A 26,387-nucleotide genomic window follows, 5' to 3' on the forward strand; every position below is an offset into this window, starting at 1 on the left:
AGTTTGAGTGCGCGATCGTTCTAACAAGCGGCCCACCTAGTCGGCGAACTCTCGAGGCTAAACATTAGACCAACATGCTGTTATAGGACCAATAGCGTGGTGTTAGCATATCGGATCGCGAGAGATTTCAAGTTCTGTTGCCATATCTCAAGAGCATTGCTAAGGAGATGAGCAACCGTAAGACCACATACAATAGGATAGCATTCCTATGCGATCACTTTGGGATCATGCCAACTTGTCGCGTGAAATCCTGAGTTCCAAGGGCATCGTGAATCAATAGCTGCTGAGCAGCCTTGGGGACATTTTTAACCGTACTTTCTTCGGTCTTGACGGCAAGCTTCGTTTCAGTGACTTACGGTGAACCCAGTAGGCGCTTGCGTGTCGGTAAGCTTTACTGTCAGGAGAAACATGCAGCCTGTTCGGAGCTCGTCTCATGTCGATGTTCGCATCGGTCCTCAAGATCGTTCTACCTCGCAAATCCACAGACCCGGATCATTACTGTGACCCCTTGGCTCGAGTTGCGTTGCGCGCGCGGAACTCGCTTCATGATAGACATTGCCGTGGCGAACGGCCGCACCACGCGAGAGTTGATTAGCAGGGGGGTGGTCACCTATGTCTCACGCAATCGTGAGAGGATCAATACTTCGCTCTATTGTCGACTCGCAATATGACATGAAGCAACGACGTTGGAGCTCGGATGCCATGCTTTTGCTATGACATGGAGCACCCATACGATGATGAGCTTTTCTGGCGTCCTAGCACTGAGCATTGCTTCGACAAGGGGAATTTCATATCCGCTCATTTCGGCCCTCACAATGTAGGTGAATGCTCGCAAACGGTGAAGAAGTGATCGACGACCCATCATATGACTAAGTCTAGCAATGCACATATCATGTCTGGACGTTCCATACCTGCATGCACCTACTCAGGTACCGGCTAGCACTACATACACATGGCATAAATCGTGAGAGAACGAACAGTTGAGTTCATTGCCTAGGTCCTCGGTGCTTGCCCCCGAACCCCTCATCAAGCTTCTTAGGACGCCATTTGAGCATGTTGTCCGTCATGCGTCTTAACGCCGTCAAAGATGAGCGAACAGATTCAACGACCAACTAGATCACTAAAGGGCCGCGTAGCCATCGTTACCGGAGCCGGAGCGCTCGAAGATGGCATTGGCAACGGCAGAGCTTCAGCCATCCTGCTGGCCGAAGCGGGCTGCGACGTCGTTTGTGTCGACATGAAGATTGAGCTCGCAGAACGGACCGTCGAGATGATCCACCAGGACGGTCAGGGTCGAGCAATCGCCTTCAAAGCGGACGTTACAAACGAGAACGACTGCAAACTTGCCGTTGAAGTTGCATTGAAGCGTTTCGGCAGGCTTGACATTTTGGTTAATGTTGTTGGTGTTGGTGGCGCGACAGGTACGGCAAAGGAAGTTGATATGATGGAATGGGCGAAGGGGATGGAGATCAACGTTGCGAGTATGGTTATGATGTGCAAGTACGCCATTCCCGAGATGGAGAAGAACGAAGGGCAGTGGCGCGGCAGCATCGTCAACCTGGCTTCTGTCGCGGGCTTACGAGGCGGCAATCCCCACCTCCTCTATCCGACGAGTAAAGGTGCTATAGTAGTACGTTGCCATTCACGTCAGCGTATGGACGGGACGCACTGACGTTCGTAGAACATGACCAGAGCAATGGCCGCGCATCACGCTCCGCAAGGCATTCGTGTAAACTGCGTATGTCCTGGCATGGTCTACACGCCGATGATGTACGGGGCCGGGATGACGGAGGAAGCTCGCGAGGCGCGCAAGAATCGGAGCTTGCTGAAGACAGAGGGCAATGGGTGGGATGTAGGCGCTGCGGTGCGTTTCTTGGCCGGAGACGAGGCGAGGTGGATGACGGGTGTGGTCTTGCCAGTCGATGCTGGTGCGACAGTCGCAGCTGGAAGCGAATTGCCCAAGTCAGCGAGCATTAACCCGCCGAAAAGCTAAGCAATTTGTATGGCAACCTTCCCAACGTGCGATCCGCTTTCGAGGTACTTGTACGCCTCCAGGATGTCCTCTTTGGTGAACTTGAAAATCTTCTCCACAGGCATTTGCAAGTTCTTACCGCAAACAAAAGCGACAAGATCGTCAGTGAGCTGCTTTGCACCCACGTTGATACCGCGTACAATGCAGCCTTTACCGAGCACCAGGCTTGCCACATCCGGCATCTCCTTCGCCGGCGAAAGGAAGCCAATCACTGCGATGATTCCGCCTCGAGCGACGCATTCCACGCTCTGCTCAATGGTGCCAGAACCGCCGTTTTCGAAGATGATATCGACGCCTCTGCCTTCGGTGATCTTGTTGGCTTCAGCCGCCCAGTTTGGGTTGGTCTTGTAATTGATGAGATGGTCTGCGCCGTACTGCTCCTTGGCCATCTTGAGCTTCTCGTCTGACGAAGAGGTGATGATTGTTATGGCTCCAGCAGCCTTTGCGAGCATCAAGCCGGTCATGCTGACACCGCCTGTGCCTTGAAACAGCACGGTTTGACCTGGCTTCAGCGGGTTGTTGCCATATAGGGCATTCCAGGCTGTAGTGCCTGTGCAGACGAGACCGGCCAGTTGTGCCCAGTTTAAAGTGGTAGTCTCTGGAATCTTCACCAAAGATCGTGCTGGGACGGCAATGTATTGCCGAAGCATGCCGTCTATTGGACCACCGAGCCCATTGAGCCAGTCTTGCTCGGGTCAGCGCGCTGCGGCACAGCTTGTATCCGGGCTCTGGACTCACCCTGCTGCGGCCCGTATAGGTTAGAAAGGTCAAAGTTCGCAATCACCCTGTCACCTTTCGCAAGCCATTTCACAGCATCGCCTACTTGCTCGATCGTTCCTGCGCCGTCAGACAGTGGGACAACGTCGTCCTTGACAGGGAACGGATATCCTCCATTCGCGATTACAATGTCACGGTAGTTCAATGTTGTTGCGTGTACTTTGAGCAGAACCTCATGCGCCTGTATCTTTGGAACCGGCTCGGTCTTCTGCTCGAGCTTTTGGTAGCCAGCCCCTTTAGATGGTAGGCGATATACAGTCTGCTCGGACATGCTGACATAACGGGGCGCGTGAAGCAATTCCCTGCAAGTGTAAATTCCAATCGAGCGTGAGAATTGCGGAGATCTGTTTTGCGAGCGTTGAATATCGCAGCTTTACCTCTCGTCCCTTGTTGCCGGACAATCTGCAGCTCACGTCTGGGAGATGGCCATTTGAGCTGACATGACGCCGGAGGCTCAAGGGGCCACTTGTGCTTTTACAGAATGATAATAAAGTACTAGTAACTCCCAATGACTCGTGCCCTGGTCAGGAAGTAGGAGCAGAAACGAGATGGTGCAGCATCGATACATGTATCAGCCCTGCAGCAGCCCCAAATGACGCCACGCCGTTCGGATCGCGGGCCCGGCTTTCTGGGCGATGCGCCAGGCACTCCCGTACCCGAGCGGCTGATGGCAGTTAGCAGAGGAGAGTAGAGTACTGTTCGTGCCTTCCAGTATCACACAGTCGCCGCCTGTTCGCGCCCTCCTACTCACGTGGCTGCCGTGAGCCGAGCGACGCAGATGGTGAGCGCCGGCCGCTCAATGCAGCGCATTGTTATTGCGAGCGGGCAGCTGCGGCGTCTTCAGGGCTGAAAGCGAGGGTGAGCTTCAATGCCACATGTGAACAATAAGACATGTATTGACAATGATGCCAGATAGAGCCATTTTCACGCGCCTCTGGAGACCTACATTCACTACTGACCGTCTCAGGCACCGCCCGTGTCTTGGAGACAGGCTGACACTCCAGCTCAATGTCTACTACCAACATCATCCAGCCCACATATTCAGCAGTCAAGGTTGACTGTGTACCTATTCGACATCCATAAACATGCCAGGCGTGCAAGAAACTAGCAAGACCGCGCCAGAGAAAGCAGCTTCAATCGTGCAGGACCATGGGGATTTGGATGCCATCAACACGGCCATCGATCGCATGCGCGCGGTCACTGAGCCTGATCCGTACGTGCTCACCATCCCTCAGGACGTTGAGCCTCGCTATCATCATGCCTATCAGTACGCGGCGACTCAGTGGCTACACCAAGCTCCGTTTCAGTGGAAAGAGGGTGAGCTGGTGCAGTACCAGACTTTCGTGTATCACGAGCCTGGTAAGGAGATGTATGTGCAGCATCCAACGAGACCGAAGGAGCCAACAGATGGCGCGTTAGGTCAAGCGAAGGGACAGGTTAGACCAGCAACTGCGGTGGGTACGCCGAATACGAACGTCATGCCGAAGAAGACGATCAGCCTAGATGCGTACAAGAAGAAGCAGACTGGTGGCTCGACGCCTGCGCAGCAAAAGCCTAGCAAAACCGAGAAGCACGCTGAAGCTGCGCCAGCCAAGTCCGCCGTCGTTAAGGGACCGTCAGAGAGAGTGAAGGTTGAGACGGAGGAGGTGCTAGCCGCGGCGGCAGCGGCAGCGGAAGAGGACGCCGTCGTCTCTGACCCACCAGTCAAGCCAGATGCTGCTGATGTGATTCGCAAGCGCAAGCGGGAGGCTGAAGATACAGTGCAAACTAAGCGGCAAGCTGCAATTGAGCAGGCAGGCGAACAGCCTGCGGAGAAGAAGGCGCGTACTGAGTCACTCCCCCATGCGCATGAGGGAGCGCGCACTGAGTCACTTCCGTTTGCGCCTGCCAACACTAAGGAGGCACCACCGCTCCATCATAACGAGTCTCCACTGCCGGAGAAGGCCGCCACGCTACGGGATGACAGGCAGGAGGATGATGATGATGCAGGGTTGCCGCCGAGGCTGTCGCCTCTGAATGAGTCGTCTCTGCCCGAACGTCTTTCACCTACTATACCTGCCAATATCGCTGCGACTCTGAAAGCGCGGGAGCGGTCCAAGCATACCGGTTCCGATAGCTCTACGTCAAGCGTGCTGACAAAGAACGGCAAGCTTACGCCGATACAACCCACTGAAGGCGTCACGAAGCGGAAGTCGCCGATTCCGCGCAACGGCTTTCGTGCTCACTCCAGCTCACCTGCCATGCGCTCGGATGCGGAAGACAACGGGCGGTCAGCAGCGATATCTGCGCCGCCGCCCCGCGTGCAGACTCCCGAGCTGTCACGGGAGGACAAGATTACGGTCGCCAAGGTTATGGAGACAAAGCGTACGCAGACGCCGGAGCTTGTCGTTAAGTTCAAGGTCAAAAAGCACCAACGAGAAGCTGTTAGGAGGATCTTGAAAATGCGGCCAAATCCAACCAGGACTGCTGAACTGTCCGCTCAACAGACAAATACTGTTGTTGAAGAGCCGAGATCTGACAAGCCGGCAGCAAACGCGGCGAAGAAGCGCGATCCTAATGCGAAAGGTGTTGCGCAGAGAGTAGGCCCGCCTCCCGCAGCAGTCAACGGCGCAGCAAAGCAACAGGAAAGCAAGCGAACCTCTAGCGAAGAGCGGTCGCACACACAGAGTGCAGGACCGGTGACCAGCAGAAAGCGACCTGCGCCATCTGCCGACACCACGAAGCCGACAGAGGCAAAGAAGGACACGCCGAGGCAGGCCGAAACCGCAAACGAAGAGCCTCCAGCTAAGCGCAGGAAGGCGCCTGCCGACCTTGAGACGACCAAGAACCCAAGCACGCCTATTCAGCCTGACCTACCGTCGCCCGCTATGTTGTCTAGCGCACATAAGTCCCAACAAGCCACGCCCAGCTTCCGCAAAGACCACCTCTCAGCCATCGCCATGACGCGTGAGCATTCCGTCCACAGCAACGCAGATACGCCATCAGCGAAGTCGAACACACCCCTCGCGGATGGCCACGCCTCGCAACCCAACGGTACTAATACCGCTAGGCCGCCGTCCAGCCAGCCGAGCAATAAGACGCCGTTGCAGCAAGCTTGGGAGACGGAGCAGAAGCGGCTGGAGACTCTTGGTCGAGACCTGAAGCATGCCGCACAATCTCACCTCAACGCCCTCAAGCTCGTGCACTCAGATCCCGCCGCTCCGTTGAAAGAGCAGAAGCTGGCAGCAGTGAAATCCATTGAGTCACTGCTAGCCTACTTCCTCGCCTTCACCTCCGCGGACGAAGCCGCACTCGCAGCCGACCCCAAGCAGCCTCCGCCGAGTAGGAATTGGCGGACCTTGCACGGCTTTTTCAGTTTCGTCAAGCGGAGTTGCGAAGCCTTCCCACTGCTGAGCGGCTTGGCGAGCCATCTTGGCGTCGTTTACTGCGGGCATATTCTAGACTTGTCGACGCTGTATGCTGCCAATGCCAAGAACCTTGGTCTGGATGCGGTGGCGGAGACGCATCGGACGCTGCTTAGGAGCGTTCGAGAGGGCGAGGAGAAGCTTGATATTGAAGCGTTGCAGTCTGATTTTCCTGTGGCGTGGAGCCGGCGGGCGAAGGGCGCGGTGGCGTCGAATGCCGTGAAAGCCGGCGCTTTCGCTGGTGCGTATAAGCTGCCTCTAGGCCTCCAGAGTTCGCCGGTCGTGGCTACGAGGGCCGGTTACACGATGCTCGAGGAGTGGGTTGGGAAGCAAGGGATGGAGTACAGCTTGCAGCTAAAGCTTTAGTCAGTGAGCAGCTTGTGGGTGGATGATCTAACTTTAGCGAGGCGTTTTGGATGAGACCACGGGATGATACCCATATGGCATGTTGAGTGGCTCGAGTGCATGATCAATTCATTATCATTATACAACATTATCTTCTCGATTTGTACAGGGCATATATGCCACAGCTCTTTCTTGGCCACGGTATCTGTCCATTGTGTCCTTACACTCTATATTTATCTTCTAGTGCGGGCCAAGGCCGTTCTGGACGAAGTAGTTGTTGATCGTACCGTAGGTGAAAGGGTGGCTGTACTCCAAGTTCAGGCCGTGACCGGCATTTGGCACAATCACCGCTGTGCCGTTGACTGCGTTGGGAAGCGTAGTCAGTGCTTGCTGAGGGATGGAGCTGAAACCCGGGGGAGCCACGAGGCAGTTGCCGCCGCAGAAGGGAACGTCTCTGCCGCCGGTGATGATGAGAACGGGCTTCGCGATGTGGTTTACGCTGGCAGTCTCGGCGCCGATGGTGAGGAGCTCGCCAACCGTCACTGGCTGTCCCAAGGAGGTGGATGCCAGCGTAAGAAGGTTCGGGTCAAACATGCCGGGCGCGAAGAAGTTGGTTTGCGCGCCAGTTGGGTCGCCTGACGCGAAGTAGCCGTCCACGTAACCGGACAGTGCGGGCATGGTGTTTGCTTGGACGAAGTTGCCGCCTAGCGCAAAGTAGGGGACGAAAGTGCCGGTCTGCGAGAAGCCGGTGAGGGCAATCCCGTCGGAAATGTTCGGGTACATGGCCGTCAGCGCGTAAGTGTGGTCTGAACCGAAACTGTGGCCGACGTGAACGATCTTGTTGAACCTCCTGCCGCCAGTGCACTCAATCTAAAGCGACTGTTAGCGTCCTTCACGCGTACAGAGCGATTGAGTGGTGGACTTACAGAGCCGTTGCGGAGCATCTGGGTGAGGGCGCGAAGAGCATCAACTTCCAGAAGTGCTTGGATCTCGTTGACTGGCTCACCGTGCTGGGACATGCCAACGCCAAGGCGGTCCCAGCTGAACGTGCTATAGCCATATGTGTCCACAGCTTCCGCGACGTAGGAGTAGTTGAAGTTATTGTAGCTGACGTCCCAGTAGGTGCGGTCGAAGCCAATGCCGTGCGTAAGCACTTGAACAGTGTTGGCAGATCCATTGTCGGGACGGCAGTAGGTAGCTTCGATGTTGTAGGTGCCGGAGACGGTTCGATAACCGGTTAAGGTGGCGGCGGAGTAGTTGCCGCCTTGCTGGGTCAGGTTAAGGAAGAAGTTGGTAACGTCGATGTTGGTGACTGGCGTCGTCTGGTTGAACACGCCATTACGGGCAGAGAGCTGGACAGGGACAGTGAAGTTGGCGCATTGCCTTGCTTCTGCGAGGCTGGCGATGGCCGCAACAGCGACGGCAGTTGAGAACTTCATCTTGAGTAGTATTCTAGGACAGGAAAAGATGGAATGGAGAAAGGTACCTACGGAATCGGCTGGCTAGGGGAGCGTGGCACCTAATATGCAATGCGGCCATGCGGCGTTTCGCCAGGTGACGTGAGGCCGATGCAGGAACAGTCGCGGTTAGAAACTCTGTGCCTCAATTGATTTGAGAATGTCACCAAAGGTGATCGGACTGAAGTTGGAAGTGATGAGCCAAGAGCGGTTCGTGTGCTCCAGAGCGGCGGCACGGTTCGCAGGTCACATCTTGGGAGCCAATGGCAAGCGGAAGACTTCAGCACGGTAAGTCGATCGTTCGAAGGCTAGAGAAGCCGCATTATCGAGCCTTTCCAACAACGGTATGAGGTGGAATGCTAAAGTCAGGCTGCGGATGAACTTGATATAGACGTCATGCTCTTCGATCTGCCGGTAGCCCGGTAGGAACCGAGACGCGTGGGATGCGGCTGCCGGAACAGCTGCACCTGCCGGCCGGTATCGAATGATGCATCGTGGAAGACCTGCAAGCGAGCCGGTAACTGCTTGCCGTGCAGCAGCAGTCGACGTGGGATGATAAGGGCATTCTGGTGGCTGCAGGCAAGCCAATAAGTGCCATTGGTAGAGTGGTAGACATACCAGTGGTTCCCGGAGCCTTCCGCAAGCGGCATTGTGCCGCGGAGCTGCAGGATCTGAAGTTTTTTATCTCCATCTGCATCTCATCACAGGCTTGAGCTTAATTTTGAGTCAAAATCAACATTCTGGGAAGTGAGCGTCAAGTAACCCCTACAGCATTGTGAACATGGCATCGGCGAAGAACAGCTCCGCCGTTGACGGAAGCGTGGCGGACATTGCGCCCAACAACCCTCTCCAGTCCGACTTCAACGTTACCGACGACAGCAGCATCGACTCCGACGAGCGTTATCTGGTACGGAGCATGAAGTGGTCGAGATGAGAAGCATGTAGTATTTCCAAAAGCGCACTGAGTGAGTTGAGCTTGCATCAAGTGAAGTTGAGTCATGGTACGCCGGTATCTGCGCCTGATCCACCTGCTCATCAACCCTCGCTCTGCGCGCTGGGAGTGAGCATGGGGAGGCGTAGATTGAGATTACACGGCATGAACTTGGGCATTCACATGCGCGAAAGGAGATGCTATGACCATCCATCGATGCCCCCCCCTCCCTGTATCGCGTGAGTTGCTAACGTCCAGAAGCGTGCGCTTGGGTATAAGCAGGTACGGGTCCTCACCTAATGCGCTCCTCTAGTTCGACGCTAACACCATCAGTCTCTTCACCGGCAATGGCAGTTCTTTGAGAGCTTCGCCGCAAGCTTCGGTGTGTGCACTCACTGTGTGACGGTAATACTCCAGCTAACAGCAGCAGCCGCGCTCTACTCTGTTGGTGGCATTCGCACGACCTTCACGATTGGTGTTGGCGCTGGTGGACCCGCAGCTTATTGGTTCGAACTTCGACTGTCCACGATCTTGACCACGCCCATACTGATCCAATCTAGGTCAAGCTACGTCGTGACTTGCATCTTCGTCTTCATTACGGCTGCTGTGCTCGCCGAGATCTGCTCCGCATTGCCAGCTGCGGGTTCGATCTATTTCTGGGCAGCTGAATCTGGAGGACGGCGCTATGGTCGACTGTTCGGCTTCATTGTCGCTTGGTGGAGCACCACCGCGTGGACGACTTTCGTCGCCAGCAACTGCCAGGCGGCCGCCAACTTCCTGCTCTCCGAGATCACAGTCTTTGGCTTACCCTTCTCGACCGATACTAGCGACATCCATTTCCGCGCCGTGCAATGGATCGTTGCGGAGTGTTTCCTTTTCCTCGCGGTCGGCATGAACTATCTCAACCCGAAGACCTACCGTACGATCTTCCGCATAGCCGTCGGTATCATTCTCCTCGACTTCTTCTTGAACATCATCTGGCTGCCGATCGCCGTCTCGAAGACATATGGCTTTCACGATGCCCGTTACGTGTTCACGCAGACCTTCAACGAAACGGGAGCGCCACCTGTCTGGAACTGGATGCTTAGCTATTACGTGACGGCTGGCATCTTGGTCGGCTTCGAAGCTTCCGGACATATATCTGAAGAAACGAAGAACGCCAGCGTTGTGGCAGCTCGTGGTATCTTCACTTCGGCTGTTGCTTCGGCGATTATCGGCTTTCCGCTGGTCATACTCTTCTTGTTCTGCTTGCCGGATCTCGACACCCTCTACAGCCTTGGCGCCCCTCAGCCATTCGTCGAAATCTACGCTATGACCATGGGACGAGGCGGTCATGTCTTCATGAACGTCGTCTGCATCTTCGGCTTAATATTCAACACCACCGTTGCTGGTGTCGCGAGCTCTCGACTTATCTGGGCTGTTGCCAGAGACGGTGTACTTCCATTCTCAGGCTGGATCTCGCAAGTGTCTGATAAAAAGGAGCCAAGGAACGCCATCATTGTGATGCATGCCGTGGCGGCGCTGCTACTGTGCACTATCTTACCCTCGCCGGTAGCCTTCACGTCTCTAGTGTCTGCCGCTGGCGTGCCCACCATCACCGCATATGCGCTCATTGCATTCGGCCGAGTCTTCCTTACGCCAAGGCAGTTCCAGCATTCTCCGTGGAGTCTGGGCAAGTGGTCGCGTCCGCTCACTATCATCGCGTTAGTGTGGAATCTGTATCTTGCAGGCGTGCTCTTCTCGCCCCTGGCCTTCCCGTGAGTATTGATGAGTCGCGGCACGATAGGGCTTCGCTAACACCTTTGCAGGGTTACGGGTGAGACTTTCAACTACAGCCCTGTTATCTTCGGTGCCATTACCATCTTTGGCATTGTCACTTACCTCGTGACGCCGGAGGAGCAATGGCTGCCTGCTGCACGCCTCGGCAAAGTACATCGGCTTGAGGAAGAGCGCGCGGAGTAAGCGTTACGAAGAATGTGAAGTGGACTGCCGATGTTGTGGCTCGAGTACATTAAAGCAACAAGCGGGAATGTGACATGTTCTCACTGCCCCAGTGGACAGCGATCGATACATACACCAGACCTAATGGTCTCGGCGTTTTTTGATTATGCTTTTATGAGCACTTTGCACTCCTGTACATCATTCACTTTCGTTAATCGCTTTGGGAAGCCCTGCATCATGTCTAGCCTCCGGCTCCCTTCCGTTCATACTCTACTTTTCGTACCACATCTATACACCGTACCTCGGCGAGCTCTCGTTGTACTGACGGTATTGTGTGATACCCTGGTAATCCTTGCCAAGGTTGCCTTGACCGCCGTAATGGCCACCCTGACCATTGGAACCTGCTACCGATCCCGACGAGACAGCGTTCGGGCGCGAAAGACCAAGGCAAGTCGCCATCTTGTAGAACACGTCGATAGAGTTGTAGCTGCCGCCAAAGATCTCTTGGCAGGGACCAAGAGCGTAGACCGGAACGTCTGTGAGGGAGTGGACACCCTGGTCGGCGTTGGTAGGGAGAGTGCCGTTCACGACGAAGCCAGTCGGGCTGTCGGTCGGGTTGACGTAGTAGTCGGTTGCCGGGAACCCAGTAATGTTGGTAGCCGGCAGGCGAGGACCATTCTTGTGGACTTGGTAATCCTCGCGATGGTCCGGGTTGGCAGAGAAGCCCTGAGCGAGCGTGTAGCGCGGGTCCCAGTTGCTTGGGAAGTTGCTTGAACCGTATGAAAGGCTGCCGGTGTTGATGTACTGAGACTGGCCTGAGTTGGCATATGTCCCAATAGCATTGCGCTTGGCGCGATCAGTGCGCTGGGCATTCATGTATTGAGAATCAGAGCTGCCGAACACATCGAAGCCGTGACCGTGGTCGGCGGTGACAAGGACCAATGTATCGTTGAGAACGCCAAGCTGGCTCAGGTGGTTGATAGAAGCCTTCAGCGTGTCATCGAGCTCGAGAAGCTCGCCAAGCGCGCGGTCGTAGTCGAGTGTGTGCATCTGCTTGTCGATGGAGGCTGCCTCGGACATGATGAACCAACCATTGTTGCCGCTGCTGTTCGCACGGGTCTGGAGGACATCAATAGCCTTCAGAGTCATCTCCTTGAGTCCAGGCTGATCAGTGGCGTTACCGCCACGGCAGTCAGGACTATTCTTCTGCCCGCCGTAGTTGGCGGTGTAGACGTTGCGGTCCAGCCACTTCGCCATGTTCGAGACGGAGAAGATACCAAGGATCCGGCTGCTGTTCGATGCACGCTGCAGTGAAGTGTTGTTCTGGACGACGGTGTAACCGGACCGGTTGAACACATTGTAGTAGTCCTGGCCTTGATAGGTGACACCGCCGAGGCTAGGCGCGCAGAACTGCTCAGCGCCGCCACCGAAGATGACATCTGGACCGTTCCATGCGGTCCATGTGTAGTTCACGATACCGTGGATGAAAGAGTCAATGACTGCGCCGTACTGGCCACGGTCACGCGTATGGGCTGTGAGGGCGGCAGGTGTGGCATCAGCAATGAAGGCAGTGCTAACAATGCCGACATGGCCTTGGTATAGGCGGTAGAACATCTCAGCGATCGTTTCGACTTTGGGATCGTCAAAGACATCAGGAGAGGAGTCTACGTAGACGTTCAATGCATTGACTGTGCTCTTGTGGCCAGTGTACAAAGCCGTGGCAGAGTTGGCGGAGTCGGTGATGAAAGAGTCGAGAGAGTGCGTCATTTGGTGTCCAATAACCGGCATCTGGTCCATGCCTGAAAGACATTCTATCAGTGTGCGTACATCAATGAAGCAAGAAGAAGCCCCTACTCACCCATTAAACTTTGGTACCTTCCATTGATCTGCTTGTGAGCGATCAGACGAGCAGCCGTGATCATGTTGGTGGTCATGCCATCTCCAATCTATCCCATCACAAGGTGCGGTCAGCGATGCAGTTGCGATCGTCATAGGGTGCCACTACTCACAAAGAGCAGGATGTTCTTTGTCCGGCGGACGGCGGCAATGTCACGAACAGTCCAGTACGCCGTAGTCTGCGTGCCGTTGTAGTAACGCAGAGTGGCAGCATAGACACCCGGCTCAAAAAGCGCAACGCGACGGTAGGCCTTCGCGGCCACGTTCACTGGTGTCACAGCACGTGCATCCCGAGCGAACAGATCGGTGTAGTAGGTGAAGTTCCAGGTCTCCAATCGCGGCTCTTGCACGCCGAAGAACTGCGCAGCGGGCACCGGGGTCTCGCCGACCTTGCTGACGAAGAAGGTGAAGTTCTGGTCTGGGCGGCCGCCATTGAAGGCCTCGGAGCCATTGACTGGTGCGTGAACCTCGAGCCGGATGTCGAACAACTGACCTGCGAGGAAGTCCTGCTGGTCAGGTGGGAAAACGCAGCCTAGTGTCGGGCAACCACCAAGACGCTGGAAGGTCTGCGCATATGCAAAGCTGGCGAGCCCAGCGGCTGCCGCAAGGGCCGTGAGACGGAAAGAGACCATTGCGAAAGCCGTACTGTACCTCGATATGCAGGGAGGGGAGCAACCTTGATGGAAAGAGGAACCTACAATAGCTATATAGCTACCGACCTCATCGCATCACTCTGCCATCTTCTTTTTCATCCACTTAGCTGCAGGAACCGCGCACCAGTTCACTGGGCGGTCCAACGCTTGTGCGGCAATACTGCATGCTTCGACCGAAGAAGGCTTGTGTCCTGCCAGACTGGGTTATGTCGAAACCTGTCATAGACCACGAGGTTGCGATTTCGGTACGCCGTCGACGTCAACTTCGCCGAGACAAGCAATGTTGGATCGCTTTACCAAGACCGGCGAGCTTGGCCATGCACAACGTGCGCGAGCGTGCTCCATTGTGTTTGGTGCGAGTCGCACAATTCGATCGCTGGAGAGTTCGCCAAGTTGCGCCGCAAAGTCTGCTCGCTAAGGGCCAAGAGACCAAGACTGTTGCCGGTGTAGGCCAAGGAGCGCGAACAAGCAGGCTATAAAGGAATGGCCGTGCTTGTAGCAATGCTTTTGCGTGGGAAGCCACGTGCAGTGAGGATGGAATTCAACTCGCTCACTGAACGTGTGAGGTTGCATTGGCTGGTGTAAGCGTGCTGACAGTGGCGTGGCGTGCTCAGCGCAACGCAGGCGTCGAGAATGTGACCCAACGACTTCCTCGGCCACAATATCCCCCATACAATGCACTACGTCCGCACGTCGCGCGAACTACAACATGATATCGTCCAGGCAACGTTTTGCAGCTCCGGCGAGGGTTGTTGCATACACGTTCAAACCACGACGCATCGTTCAAAGTTCGTCATCATCAGTCTCTTCGTCCTCGTACCCGTCGCCTGTAGCAGGCTTCGCTGGTGAAGGTTGCGGCTCGGTGCTTGCAGCCTGGTTCGCTTCTTTGCGCTTCGCAAAGGGCAGCTCTCGTCTCGGCGGAGGGACACCGTCACGATCAACATCCATTGCTTCAGTCTGCTTCGGACCTCGTTTGGATGCTTGAGTTGCGGCCGGCATGCTCGATTGGGGCGCGTCGAAACCGTCATCTTCATCTTCATCACGATCACTGTCAGCCTCGTCCGGAGGGTCCTGATCAGACGCCTGAGGCGTCTCCTCCTCCAGCGTCAGCTCGTCGTCGTCGTCTTCCGTAGCCTCGTCGTCATCATCCTTCATAGCCTGCTGTTCCGCCGCCGACACTTCGTTCGCTTTTCGCTTGCCTTTTCGCGAAGCACCGGCAGAGCGTCCGTTTGCAGCTGGTGTACCATCGATGTCTCCGGCCGCCTTGATGTCGGACTTGCCACCCTTGGCAAGCAATCTCTGCTGCTGGCGAATCTTGAGCTTCTTCTCATTGATCAATACAGCGAACTTCTTAAGAAGCTCCTCTTCGTGCGCTTTCTTCGCCTGCACAAGGTCATCCAGTTGGCGATTCAACTTCGCCACCTGCTCTTGGTGGGAGGCTGCCGATGTTTGCAACGCAGTCATCTGCTCGCGGAGGCTGTCTGCTATCGTCACAGCAGTGCAGGCCCAGTCGAAAAGGCTCGCTTCTTCTTCCTCGTTCTGCTGCAATCTGATCGAGCCAAGACGCTGCGTGATCCCGCTGATGTTCTTCCGGATCGTAATTGTCAGTTTGTCGCCGCTGATAGCAGCCACAGACTCCACTCCTTGCAAATCAGTTCGTTGTCCATCCGAAAAGTCATGGAGCAGTGCACATTTCAGGATAGTCTTCCACTCTTCGAGGCTGCCGCTATAGTTGCTCGCTTGTAACGACTTGACGTTGGTCTCTCTGATATTCGTGGGGTAGACGTGCTCGCCTTCTGAAGCGACGAGCTTTAAATCCAATGATTTTGACCCTGCTTGAGAGACGCTTACCAAGAGGTACTGTCCTTCGGCATCGGTACGCCGGAGACGTAGAACCTGCTCGCGGGGGGTCATCACCTTCCTTGAACGGGCGACAACCACGCCCTCTGCTTCCGACGCTGAGGAGTTCTCTCAATATTATCAGTATGGTTAAGCTACAGTCCTGCTACAGGATTGCTTCAAGGCAGCCGCCACCCTGAACCGTGACAGTCTCGATCTTGTAATCTATCGATCATAGCGGCTTCACGGACGACAAATTTCCGCTTGAGAACTACGTCCAACACCCTTGTGTTCCAATGTGCAACCACCGTTTTGCTGTCAGCAACGTGCTCGCCGTTGCGCGTGTGAGACCCATGCAAGTTGCTCAGATCGGCTAGCGGGCCTCGCGGGAAACGGCGGCCGGCGCGTCTTCAGCACGCACGGGGCACCCAACCTCTCCAGACCTTCCCGCTCACCGCAGTGACACTTGCACCCGCACCTGCATGCACCACCGCGCACATTTGAACTCTCCGCTCCACGCGCAGTATACTGCCGTGGGGTGAGATTGTGGAGAGCTTCCGACGAAGGCAAGGAGAACTACGTACGTCACCGCAATGATGGCGGTTGACATGGAGAGCGAGAACTGGGATGAGGACTTTCAAGGCGACTTCGCAACCTTCGCCGGGACAAGCATAGGCACGGCGCACACGCAAACGAGCATATCTTCACGCCTGAGCGTACACTCGGAGTCTCTGGCGGGCGACGATGACTGGAATGTGGTGCTGGAGCCTAGCGACGAGCAATCTACGCACAAGGCGATTCAGTCCGCTCAGCAAGCCGGCATTCCCTTGCCGAGCAATGTCCCGTCGAGCGCATTGCTGGGCGGCACTATCAAAAGGCTTGGGAAGAAGAAGTCGCGACCGAAGATGGGAGATGACTGGGCGGGTGATCTGGAAATGCCTGATAGCGCTCCAGGCGGGCTGCAGTTGAAGCAGCCGCAGACGTTGGTGCCCGACGCCGATGACGAGAACTTCGACGACTTTGATGAGTTAGAAGGCAGCTTGGGTATTCGATTTGCGGGCACGAACCGCGATACGAGGAACCGCAGCTCTTCTGCTTCGGGCCCAATGAGTCCTAGCCTTGGCTCTGCGACCGCAGAAAGCGACATGGACGATTTCGGCGGTCTGGAGCTACCGGAGGGTCCGATGGACTTCAGCGCAATCATACTGAAGAAGCGACACGCTGCAGAAGCCGAGTTGTCTGATCTATCCCAGCCGTCTCCGGCTATTGAGCACCCTTCGACAATGAACGTGCATAAGAAGTCGAAGCTATTGTCTGACGACAATGACGACTATCTGAATGACTTCGACCTTGGCGGAGGGAATATACTCAACAATAGGAAGATGAGACTTAACAAAAACCTCAAAATCAAAGATGCGAAGCCTGCCGTACCGGCTCAGCGACCGGCAACTACGATCAACTTCCACGACAAGCCCACCGACAAGCCTGTGCACATGCGCTCGCATCTGCCGCGCCCTGTGTCCGGGACTAAGCCTGCAACTTCACGGCTGGAGCCCGTCCTCGAAAGCGGTGCGTCTAATGTAACCCGCGAGCGGCGGCAGCCCACAACCACTGGTACTCAGCTCCTCCGCTCGAAGCGCTCCATGCCCGTGCTACGTAACCAGACATCAGCACCAGCAACGCAAAGGCCATCTTTCATCCCAGCCGGAGTGTCAACCCATCAGAATCAGTCCAGCTCTGCTCAGCGAGCGATGCCTTACCACCTGCGGCGAGAGTCCGACCCTAATAGGCAAGGTGCACAATCGCCGCCACCTCGAGCACCCTCACGCCTGTCCAACGCATACGTTCCAGATACGCCATCCAAGTCTGGTGCACGACTGCAGCGGAGAAACGACGCACCGGCAGCGCTTGCAAGAGAGGCTGCCACGAAGCGCAATCTCACGAAGCCTGCGCGCAGGCGCAACTTCGGAGACGGCACTGAGCTTGAGGTTTTCGATGATCTACCTACGTCCACGGCGAAGGAGAGCAAATTCCTTAAGGAGCCTGTGACACGACTAGGTACACTGAAACCCGGCCTTCGACACACGCAAAGCCGCACCGATATCCGGGATCCAGTCAAGCGGCCATTTGGGATACCGGAACGAATGATGACGCCAGCGCCGCCGAGAACGCCAGTGAGTCCGACTAAAGGGTTCTTTGAGGGGCCACAGAAGAACACACCGAGCTATCTGCGCGACACAGCTGCAAGTAGAATTGCGCGCGAGTCGCGACTCGCCAATAATGCACGCCCACGCAGCTCTGGACCGCTTCAACAGATGTCAACCAACTGGCAAGCTCAGATCGCGGCACGGAGTCCGGCTGCGAGTCCAAGCGCGCAAAGGCAGAAAGGCAAGCGACCTCAACCGAGGCTGTATAAGGATACATCGGGTTTTGATATGTCGCACAGTGAGTTGCTGGACACGCCCCGGGTGAGATATGTGAATATGCTGACAAAGCCTGGCTCTAGTCGAGAGGTCCAATATGATTTGGAACCCACAAAAGCTACAATGGGAAGGCAACGAGAACGCGACAGCAGCATTCGAGTTTCCACCGCCTTTGCAGACACCAACGCCTACTGGGCATGTACAGACGTCCTACATGGACCGGGGACCGCACATGGCACCCTCAGCCTCTCCGCCCCGGCCCGCTCTCATCGCACCCATCTCTCATGCTGCCGCCGGCGTTCAAGTGAACGGCGGCATGGTCTTCGACCCACGCCAAATGAAGTGGCTCAAGCTGAAAAAGGACGGCGGGCGCGATCTCACTGGCCCTATCTCACCCTCTGTGACCGACGGGGAGGACGAAGACGACTGTTTCGCGGGCATTGAGGATCTAAAGGATGAGAACATGCCTGCGCTTACGGGTGGCTCGATTCGTGATGGTGGAGGCATGGCGAGTCCGGTTTCGATGGCTGCAGCCGGGGCGGTGGATGTGCATGAGGAGTTCGATTTGGGGCCGCAGTTTATCCGGTTGCAGCGGGAGGAGGAGGCGATTTGGAGGAGGAAGTGCGAGGGTTGGTTTGTTGGTGGGGTGGCGAGGGAGGAGGATGACAGGTGGAGGTGGGTGATCAGGGAGATTGTTCCGCAGTGAAAGCTGCTGCCACTCCGCTCTGGGCTAGTGCAGCCTTGGTACACCGACCTTTCCAACCGGTCATGTCCTGCGCATACAAGCGTTCTAACTCAACCTTGTACAGTCTCATACTGGCCTTGCATTTGCGGCGCTGGTGGGTGTAGCAATCTGTGGCGTGAAGCTTACGGCGCGAAGGAAAGATCCCAAAAGACGCTGTTCAAACTAATATCAAGGTACTGTTTACTCTCAAACCTCGCTGGTAAGCACTGTTGTGTCGCACCATAACTGTGAACCTTTGTTTTCTCCGCATCGGCAGACTCCCCATCCCGCGTTCCATGCAGATGGTCGCTACAAGGCGGGCGGAATGCTCAGCCTTCTCATCCCTTAACCCCACCCACTTCTGAGAAGCTGATCATTCCTTGTTACCTCCCTTCCTGCCGCCCTTAACCTTGACCATCTTCGGCGGATCGGCAAGTGTCTTCTCCAAGCGCGCTTCTTGGTTCAGAACGAGGTCATCGGGCAGCTCCAACAATTTGTCGGCGAGGACCCTGCACCGTGCCAGGTCTTGGGCATCTCCCGCGTGAGAGCCTGACCTCTTCTTCTTCCTGTATTGCGCGAGCAGGACTTCTGTGTCTTCCATCATGTACTCCGCGAGCAGGTGGTCTGCATCTTCCCCAACATCCGGGCTGTCATCTATGGCATCTTCGACATTGGCATGGAGTCGGCGTTGCAGATCCGGTGTCTTGTGTAAGAGCTCCAACTCTGAGGTGTCCTGTGCTCCGCCGCCGAAGGCGTTCGACTCGCTAACCCTTGGGAACGTTGTCGCGCCATGACAGGGGCTTCCCGGCGGCAAGGAACCATCCTCGGGTCCAATCTTGGATCCCACCTTTTCGGCTGGCATGTTCGAGTTCGCAATTTCTGTGTCGACTGATTCTCTATTTGTGCGCATGTCGCTGCCTTTAGCATTCGCTGGGATGTAACGAGCTAGGGTGTTTGGGATGCAGCCGGCTTCGTTTCTAGGGCGCCTTGCTCGATAAAGCGTGATATCGAATCGCACCTTATCGACATCGTCGGCGAACCTGGCTGCAATATCCTCGAGCGACATATCAATTTGGTCCGCCGAGACGATTTCGCCCTGCTCCGCGCTTTTGCGGTTCTTCCGCACGACGACAATGAAGATCTCATTGGTATCCACTCCGTACTGCGCGGTGTTGAATGTATCGCGAATTGACTGCCGCCAGAGACCAATATGGCCAAACTCCATGGGAGGACGGATCTCATGCTCGTCGTCATCGAGATCTGGTGGAGGCGGTTCCTTCCAGCTCCAACGCTCCTTGATGTCGTCATCTCGCACGTTCACCAGGCGGTATGTGCATGGCACATTCGAGTACGCGACCGGATCAGGAACGTATTGTTGGAGCATGGTGTCTTCGAGACTGAGACCGGAAGGCTCGTCGGCCAGCACCTGAGCGGCTGTCTTGCCCCACCACATCGGACGTTTCGCGGTGCTGTAACCTCTGTTCGCGGCGCTGGGGTTGTAGAAGGATTTGAATCTGCTAGCAGTAAATTCCCTCTTCATGCATCGGTACAGGCAGGCAAGACGACTGAGCGATTCCATTTCGGTCTCGTGGCCTCCGCTTCACTCCTTGTGATCCTTGCGCAAGCCTAGTGGAAGCCCCTGCGGACCTTCCCCTTCGAAGGCTTTCGAGATCTCAAGCGGCATCCTCTGTTCCGTCAGGTCACTGAAAGTCTTCCACACCTGCTCCCGCATAGTTGTGGTCAACTCTGCGTCATCGGAACGACAGTCAAGCAGGATGGTTTCGACATCCTCGCCGTCGTACCAGCGCCATAGCGCTGCTCGCCAATGATAGACGACGTGAAGAATGTGAAGGTTTACAATACCGTCTTCGTTGCATCGAGCTTTGGCTTTGTCAGGACGATGACTCTCGAAGTGCGCAATGAAGTCTCCTGTATCCGGATAAGTGTTCATGACCTGCCGATAGACTCTAATGAGAGCTTCGGATAGAGTTCGCTTGGATGCGGCAAGCCCGATGCCCTTGAGTAGATTGTGGAATGCACGTTGATTGGGAAAGCCATGAACGCCCGGAGCCGTGAACTGGACGGCATCTCCATGATAAGGTACCCGGTCGTGGTCTCACGCCCATCCATTCTCCACACCTCCGTGTCACCTTGTAGTTGGATCGGCCACTTCGGATCATCGCCGCTGGTGACCATCGAGCAAGGTCTCCCCTCAGCCATGATAGCCTAGCCACGCTGCCGAGCGCGGGATAGAGACAGTGAACGCGAGTTTCAGTCGGAAGTTCGCTCGACGGTCGAAGGCCTTCGAGGATTATTGGCTGAGAAGGTCGTAGGCTAGAGGTTGATGTTTGAGCGAAGGTCCGCAGAAGAACCCGTTCGCTCAAGGCGAGGCACGGCGGCACCGGCCGCTAGCGCGGCGTTAGGCAACCACGTGAGTGGTTTGTCAGCGACGAAAGAGGCAGGAACGCACGGTCACGTGCATGTCTGTGGTTAACGATCAAGGTGGCGGACGGAGCTTTGCGCCCAGTGATGGCACCTCTTTCAGCGCAAGACATCACAACCAATCACCAAGTCCTCACGCCGCCTTCCCCTTCCCCCTTCCCCTCCCCTGACGCCCAACCCTCCACCTCTCCATTCCAAACGCCACCCCCACAAGACTCAACATGGGCACAACAACAAAAAGATGCACCGGCCCGACCCCAAAACTCTGTGGCGGATCCCAAGCCGTAGCACCCGGATAATAATACGCCGAAGCCTGAGTAACATAGTACGCCGCCCCGACCACACAGGGAGTGGCGAGATGATCGTCGACGGCGTTGGAGGAGGAGACCCAAGTTTTGTAGAGAGTTAGCAGGCCGAGGTAGGCGCCCATGGACATTGTCTGGCCGTTGTGGAAGCGGGCGTGGCCGGGCCAGAGGGGGTTGTAGACGTGCGTGGTGTTAAAGTCGGCTATGTAAGGAGCTATTGCCGTGACGAGGCTGACGAGGGTGAGGAGAAGGCGAGGGGTGTAGAAGGTCATATCCTTTGATGCTGGTGTGGCCATCTTGATCTGGTCGTAAGGGTTGCTGGAATCCACTGGCGCAGCACCGTGATATTCGCGTGATGTTAGGGAAAAGGAAGGATGTCAATTTAGTATGCGGAGAAGTTCGATGAAGATAATCTGCGCAACATAGACATATATACCTGACCTTCCGCAGGGACTACCATCAACAGCATCAAACCCTATTGACTCGAAGCATTCCTGTATTCGTCCGAGCGCTCTCCTCCTCGACGAACAAGCACGAAAGTTTGGCCGTCCGATGTGTCAATGGCCGGAGGTTCGGCTTCTCGAAAGCCGACAACTGACGAAGAAGGCACATCCACGTGCAAACACCGCCCGTGGTAGGGTGTCGAATGTCAGAGCTGCTGGTTCTGCCGAAAGTGGACAGAGAGACGATTTAGGAGTAGAATATACAATATCGGCAAAGCATACAACTATAGCATATATTTCGAGTCCACCTGAACCAAGCTCGAGGCCGTAGCCGAGCAGTAGGTCGATAGTAGTGAACAACCAGCTTGCCGTCTCAGAACAACTGCGAAATCCGTGCAGCAGGGACGCCAATCAGATGCAACCGCCACGGAGACCCCTCCGGTCCGTACTCGAATCGCTGCCGTCCTTCTGTGGCGGTCCGTGTCCTTATACCAAACGCCATCGCCATGCCTCAAAGCAGTGTCAGAGTGCAGCAAACCATGCTCCTATCGATGCCCATCCGTCCCCTGACACCCAAAAATCGCCCACCACACATCACAACTCCAAACCCTCCCCACCCCCAGCAAAATCCCTCAACACAGCAACCACCTCATCGCACCGCGCGACCTGCGTCCGCAACTGCTCCTCCACCTCCCTCCACCGCCTTAACGCCTCCAAATCCCCGCGCGTCAACTTCTCCTCCTCCGCGCCCCTCACATCCCCCCGCTCGGCCTTGTCAATGACCGTGCGAAACTTCTCCCTCTCCGTCTCGAGCCGCTGCAAACACCGCGCCATAGCCTTGTACGTCCACTCCACCACCAACTTCCGCACGCGGTCCTCGTCGCAATACCAGAGGAAGATGGTGTTGGAGGGTTGACGGCGGCCGTCTTTGGGCAGTTCCTGCACGTCGACTATACCCGCGTATTGCAGTTCGGTGAGCAATTCCCGCACATCTTTGATCCGCATCATGGCGAGGGAAGCGATGGATTTCTCTTCCAGTTTCCCGATGGAGCGCAGCATGCGGGTTAGACGGAGGTGGTGTTTGGAGTAGCGGGAGGAGAGGGTGGTGTCGAGTTCGGAGGTTATGAGGGTGGAGGTTAGAGCGGGGAAGTTGATGGACCAGCCGCCGTGGGAGCGGGAGCGTTGGCAGAACTTGTTGGGGTGTTCGGCGAGGAGGGCGAGGTGTTTTTCGATGAGGTCGTGGCGTTTGGTGCGGGTCTGGTGGGCGGTGAGGCCGTTGGGGATGGGTTCGTCGGAATCGGAGTCGGATGGGTAAGAATGCTTGACGCTGAGATCCATGGCTTCGATTTTGGTCTTACCATTCTTTCCGTGAGATTTGCTGGTACCGTTGGGTTGATGCTTGAATTTGTTGCCGGTGTCGATCGCTGCAGCAAGGTTGAGAGCTGGGTCTAAGATCTCGGCAATCTCGGTCACGCTTGCCACGGCCAGAGGAGGTGATTCGGAGTCGGCGTCGTCCTCCGTTTTGCTTTCCACTCGCATACTGCGATCGTTACGCTCCACCGCTTTGAGTAGGGCGTCGTAAACTGCACCAGTCACGCCACCGAGTGCGCGCTTAGCCATATGACAAAGACGGTGACTGCGCAGGGCGACTGTACACCTAGCACAGTCTACGCGTACTATGAGATTGTTCTGCAGCTTCATCAGTGACTGCACTCTGCTGGGGGATCAGCTACACAGTACCGCAAGCTTCGGGGCCGACGGCTCCGTCGCATGGCCATTCGGCAGGTTGCCGTTAACCTTCAAGCGCTTACTCGGACCGCCAGCATGGTTAATGGCACGTTTGATGCTGCCTCGCGACTCGTAATCCTGATGCTCATCGAAGGCATCATCGTCTTGCCACTTGCGCTTGAGCTTGTCGACGGCGGAGGAGAACTCTTTCTGCTTCTTCGGGCCGGTAACCTTACGGTCAGGAAAGCGATCGACGATGACGGCTTCTTCAATCTCCTCTTGAAGGTCGGTGATGGGCATGAAGGCTCGACTACCCACTTTGGCGAGTATGCCATCTTTAATCAGCGCGCCGAGGATCGTGTGGAACTCGTCCGCCTCCGTAACGTGCAGATTAGTCTTCTGGCTGACAGTCTTGGCGTCGCCGTTGTTGAGGCCTTCCGTTCCATGGTTTTCAGTCGTCTCAACTCCACTGTCACGCTTGGAGCCTGGAGTGAGCCCGTAAGCGTCGACGAGGTCCCCAACACGAGCATGACCAAGCTGTAAAATATTCTTGACAATCTGCGCTGCGCCATCACCGTATCTGTCAGCGACAAGCTCTATAATGTTCTGATGCCGCGCGAGGTTGTAAGCATTGCGCCAGTTGATCGAATAGTAGGTGAAAGGTTCGTCTTCGGGGCGGTAATGGAGCAACAGCTGCTCTTCTAAAAGTGTAGCCAAAGCCGAGCGGACACGACGAATGGGAACGTCTGCGTAGTCGGAGATGGCGAAGGTGGTGAGGCGACCGTGTTCGGCGAGGATGGAAAAGATTTGCTCGAGGTTTGTTAGCCATGCAACCCGTGCGACTGTTGGGTAGTCGAGGATGCGCCTACAGCAGAGACTTCGCCTAAGTGGTTTTGCACGAGGATGGTGCACAGTTCGGCCAAGTACTTCAGTCTGTATTAGCGATGTTCTGCCAATTGGCCTAAAGAATTGGCGCACTTTTGCCATATCGTTGTAGAGTGGTGGTGTGGGAGGAGGTGAACTCTAGCGACCTCTCACGTCTGCTAGAGTCTGCAGTCTTGCTATCGCCGACGTTTGCGCATGGGTGCAGCGTCTCGCGGACGGTGCAGGAATCTACGGTGGCTGAGTCAGAACATCTTGGCTCGTCTTCTTATTGACACCGGCTTGTGTACAGCAGCGAGGGAGCAGCGTGTGGGCGGTGGGTGACGGAGGGAAGACAAGACAAGCGAAGCTCACCTCACCTGAGTGTGACACGACCAATTCAGAAAGACTCGAATGCCGCTCGGTGGGCTGCTTCGGGCCTAAGGCATTCAGGCAGTCAGGCAGTCAGGCAGCACAAAAGCCAATGGCCCGAGCTCTCCCCGTAGCAACTTCGGCAGCGGCAGCAGCAGCAGCAAGAAAGGCCTTTGAGCATTGAAGCTCACCGTCACTCTCTTTCTCTCTCTCACACAACCCTCATCACCACCTCTTCGCCATGCGCCCTGCTATACGCAATGCTGCTCGCCGGGCATGGCAGCAGCAGCAGCGCAGAGGACTCGCCGCGCCCGCCTCGGGCTCCTTCCAATACCAGACGGGAGAGGCGCAGGGCATCAAGTTTGCCAGCAGAGACCAGCCCGGCCCCGTCGGCACCCTCGCCCTCGTCGCACAGGCCGGCACGAGATATGAGACGGCGCCCGGTCTGGCCGAGGGTCTGAAGTTCTACGCTTTCAAGGTCAGCATACCCGCAATGGCAGTGCCAAGACAGCGTAGCAGGCAGACTGATGCGTGATGCATAGAACACCGAGAGACGGTCGACGCTGCGGATACAACGCGAGTCAGAACTCCTCGGCTCGCAGCTCTTCTCATACCACTCGCGCGAGAATGTCGTCCTCGGCTCCAGGTTCCTTCGCGACGATCTACCCTACTTCGTCGAGCTGCTCGCGGAGGTGGTCAACATGACCAAGTACCAATGTCCGTCCCGCTGCCCACTACAATCCCATAACATATGACTGAATGGAAGTCTAGCACACGTCGTCCACGAAGAAATCATCCCCCTCATCACCATGGACCAGAAGAAGTACCTCGCCAACACCCTCGACATGGCCACCAACTCCGCCTTCGGCCTCGCCTTCCACCGCGGCCTCGGCCTCCCCGTCCGCCCCGCCTCCTCCATCCCCACGAAACGCTACCTCACCGTCGACGCCCTATCCACCTACGCCAAATCCGCCTACTCCAAGCCCACCTTCGCCGTCGTCGGCAACGGCATCGAGCACTCCGAACTCTCGAAATGGGTCAACGAGTTCTTCGGCGACACCGCCGCCTCCCCCGCCACCAAACTCACGACCCAACAGTCCAAGTACCACGGCGGCGAAGAACGCATCGCCCACGCCTCCACCACCCAATCCCTCGTCATGGCCTTCCCGGGCTCCAGCAGCCCAACCGGCCCCTTCTACAAGCCCGAAGTCTCCGTCCTCGCCGCCCTACTCGGCGGCCAAAGCACCATCAAGTGGTCCCCCGGCTTCTCCCTCCTCTCCAAAGCCACCACCTCAGCACCAAACATGCACATCACCACCCGCTCCCACATCTTCTCCGACGCCGGCCTCCTAACCATCGAACTCAGCGGTCTCGGCTCGGACATCCGCTCCACCGCCCCGCAGGTAGTGGAGACGCTGAAATCCGTCGCCCAGCAGGGGATCAGCAAAGAGGACTTTGCGAAGGCGAAGGCGCTGGCCAAGTTCAAGGAGTTGGATTTCGGGCAGGAGACGGCGGCGGGGATGGAGTTGACGGGCGCCGGGTTGGTGCATGGCGATAAGGCGTACCAGATCGATGAGATTGCCAAGGGGTATGATGGCGTGACCGAGGAGAAGGTCCGGCAGGTGGCGCGGGAGGCCGTGGAGGGGAAAGCGAGTGTGAGTGCGGTGGGAGATTTGCATGTGCTGCCTTTTGCGGAGGAGATTGGTTTGAAGGTGTAGAGTGAGTAGGAAGAGAGTGAGCTGGCGGTAGGGTATAGAGGGGTGCCTGCCCACCCGTTATTGGTGGGAGGGTGGAAAGGCGCTGTTTGATGTGTT

The 26,387-nt window shown here is 56.3% G+C and overlaps 13 protein-coding genes across 13 annotated transcripts; 5 read left to right on the top strand and 8 right to left on the bottom strand.

Annotated features, from left to right (window-relative positions):
- Positions 1-894: 894 nt before the first annotated feature.
- Positions 895-1,993, top strand: BAUCODRAFT_107825 (uncharacterized protein; the record flags this gene model as incomplete). The annotated part of the gene is made up of 2 exons (XM_007678253.1): positions 895-1,630; positions 1,682-1,993. Exons 1-2 carry the CDS (start codon positions 1,088-1,090, stop codon positions 1,991-1,993), a joined length of 855 nt encoding a protein of 284 aa, XP_007676443.1. The 5' UTR covers positions 895-1,087.
- On the bottom strand, positions 1,990-3,080 carry BAUCODRAFT_69777 (uncharacterized protein; the record flags this gene model as incomplete). Its single annotated transcript, XM_007678077.1, has 2 exons — positions 1,990-2,717; positions 2,771-3,080. 2 exons carry the CDS (start codon positions 3,078-3,080, stop codon positions 1,990-1,992), a joined length of 1,038 nt encoding a protein of 345 aa, XP_007676267.1.
- A 399-nt stretch (positions 3,081-3,479) lies between these two features.
- Positions 3,480-6,743, top strand: BAUCODRAFT_139141 (uncharacterized protein). The gene is made up of 2 exons (XM_007678254.1): positions 3,480-3,667; positions 3,722-6,743. The coding sequence occupies exon 2, from the start codon at positions 3,895-3,897 to the stop codon at positions 6,577-6,579; it is 2,685 nt and encodes an 894-aa protein (XP_007676444.1). The 5' UTR covers positions 3,480-3,667; positions 3,722-3,894; the 3' UTR covers positions 6,580-6,743.
- On the bottom strand, positions 6,689-8,188 carry BAUCODRAFT_470284 (uncharacterized protein). Its single transcript, XM_007678255.1, has 2 exons — positions 7,485-8,188; positions 6,689-7,428 (listed from the first exon to the last, which is right to left on the bottom strand). Exons 1-2 carry the CDS (start codon positions 7,995-7,997, stop codon positions 6,799-6,801), a joined length of 1,143 nt encoding a protein of 380 aa, XP_007676445.1. The 5' UTR covers positions 7,998-8,188; the 3' UTR covers positions 6,689-6,798.
- A 608-nt stretch (positions 8,189-8,796) lies between these two features.
- Positions 8,797-10,908, top strand: BAUCODRAFT_24114 (uncharacterized protein; the record flags this gene model as incomplete). The annotated part of the gene is made up of 5 exons (XM_007677794.1): positions 8,797-8,922; positions 9,007-9,185; positions 9,280-9,328; positions 9,364-10,703; positions 10,755-10,908. The coding sequence occupies 5 exons, from the start codon at positions 8,797-8,799 to the stop codon at positions 10,906-10,908; spliced, it is 1,848 nt and encodes a 615-aa protein (XP_007675984.1).
- A 33-nt stretch (positions 10,909-10,941) lies between these two features.
- On the bottom strand, positions 10,942-13,507 carry BAUCODRAFT_470316 (uncharacterized protein). Its single transcript, XM_007678256.1, has 3 exons — positions 12,897-13,507; positions 12,746-12,833; positions 10,942-12,686 (listed from the first exon to the last, which is right to left on the bottom strand). Exons 1-3 carry the CDS (start codon positions 13,413-13,415, stop codon positions 11,176-11,178), a joined length of 2,118 nt encoding a protein of 705 aa, XP_007676446.1. The 5' UTR covers positions 13,416-13,507; the 3' UTR covers positions 10,942-11,175.
- Positions 13,508-14,720: 1,213 nt separating this feature from the next.
- Positions 14,721-15,350, bottom strand: BAUCODRAFT_70602 (uncharacterized protein; the record flags this gene model as incomplete). Its single annotated transcript, XM_007678133.1, has 1 exon — positions 14,721-15,350. A coding segment is annotated over one exon (630 nt), but the record flags the coding sequence as incomplete, so codon positions are not given.
- Positions 15,351-15,871: 521 nt separating this feature from the next.
- On the top strand, positions 15,872-18,404 carry BAUCODRAFT_107839 (uncharacterized protein; the record flags this gene model as incomplete). Its single annotated transcript, XM_007678257.1, has 2 exons — positions 15,872-17,724; positions 17,789-18,404. The coding sequence occupies 2 exons, from the start codon at positions 15,872-15,874 to the stop codon at positions 18,402-18,404; spliced, it is 2,469 nt and encodes an 822-aa protein (XP_007676447.1).
- Positions 18,405-18,469: 65 nt separating this feature from the next.
- Positions 18,470-20,195, bottom strand: BAUCODRAFT_470341 (uncharacterized protein). The gene has a single exon (XM_007678258.1). It carries the CDS (start codon positions 19,999-20,001, stop codon positions 18,796-18,798), a length of 1,206 nt encoding a protein of 401 aa, XP_007676448.1. The 5' UTR covers positions 20,002-20,195; the 3' UTR covers positions 18,470-18,795.
- An 80-nt stretch (positions 20,196-20,275) lies between these two features.
- On the bottom strand, positions 20,276-20,565 carry BAUCODRAFT_33656 (uncharacterized protein). Its single transcript, XM_007677861.1, has one exon. It carries the CDS (start codon positions 20,550-20,552, stop codon positions 20,370-20,372), a length of 183 nt encoding a protein of 60 aa, XP_007676051.1. The 5' UTR covers positions 20,553-20,565; the 3' UTR covers positions 20,276-20,369.
- A 432-nt stretch (positions 20,566-20,997) lies between these two features.
- Positions 20,998-21,615, bottom strand: BAUCODRAFT_107842 (uncharacterized protein; the record flags this gene model as incomplete). Its single annotated transcript, XM_007678259.1, has 1 exon — positions 20,998-21,615. The coding sequence occupies exon 1, from the start codon at positions 21,463-21,465 to the stop codon at positions 20,998-21,000; it is 468 nt and encodes a 155-aa protein (XP_007676449.1). The 5' UTR covers positions 21,466-21,615.
- Positions 21,616-21,825: 210 nt separating this feature from the next.
- Positions 21,826-24,447, bottom strand: BAUCODRAFT_33657 (uncharacterized protein). Its single transcript, XM_007677862.1, has 4 exons — positions 24,319-24,447; positions 24,210-24,266; positions 23,353-24,150; positions 21,826-23,301 (listed from the first exon to the last, which is right to left on the bottom strand). The coding sequence occupies exons 1-4, from the start codon at positions 24,325-24,327 to the stop codon at positions 22,207-22,209; spliced, it is 1,959 nt and encodes a 652-aa protein (XP_007676052.1). The 5' UTR covers positions 24,328-24,447; the 3' UTR covers positions 21,826-22,206.
- Positions 24,448-24,814: 367 nt separating this feature from the next.
- Positions 24,815-26,291, top strand: BAUCODRAFT_69548 (uncharacterized protein; the record flags this gene model as incomplete). The annotated part of the gene is made up of 3 exons (XM_007678065.1): positions 24,815-25,051; positions 25,116-25,290; positions 25,345-26,291. The coding sequence occupies 3 exons, from the start codon at positions 24,815-24,817 to the stop codon at positions 26,289-26,291; spliced, it is 1,359 nt and encodes a 452-aa protein (XP_007676255.1).
- Positions 26,292-26,387: the final 96 nt, after the last annotated feature.

The sequence above is a fragment of the Baudoinia panamericana genome (assembly GCF_000338955.1).
Source record: "Baudoinia panamericana UAMH 10762 unplaced genomic scaffold BAUCOscaffold_6, whole genome shotgun sequence".
Classification (NCBI taxonomy): domain Eukaryota; kingdom Fungi; phylum Ascomycota; class Dothideomycetes; order Mycosphaerellales; family Teratosphaeriaceae; genus Baudoinia; species Baudoinia panamericana.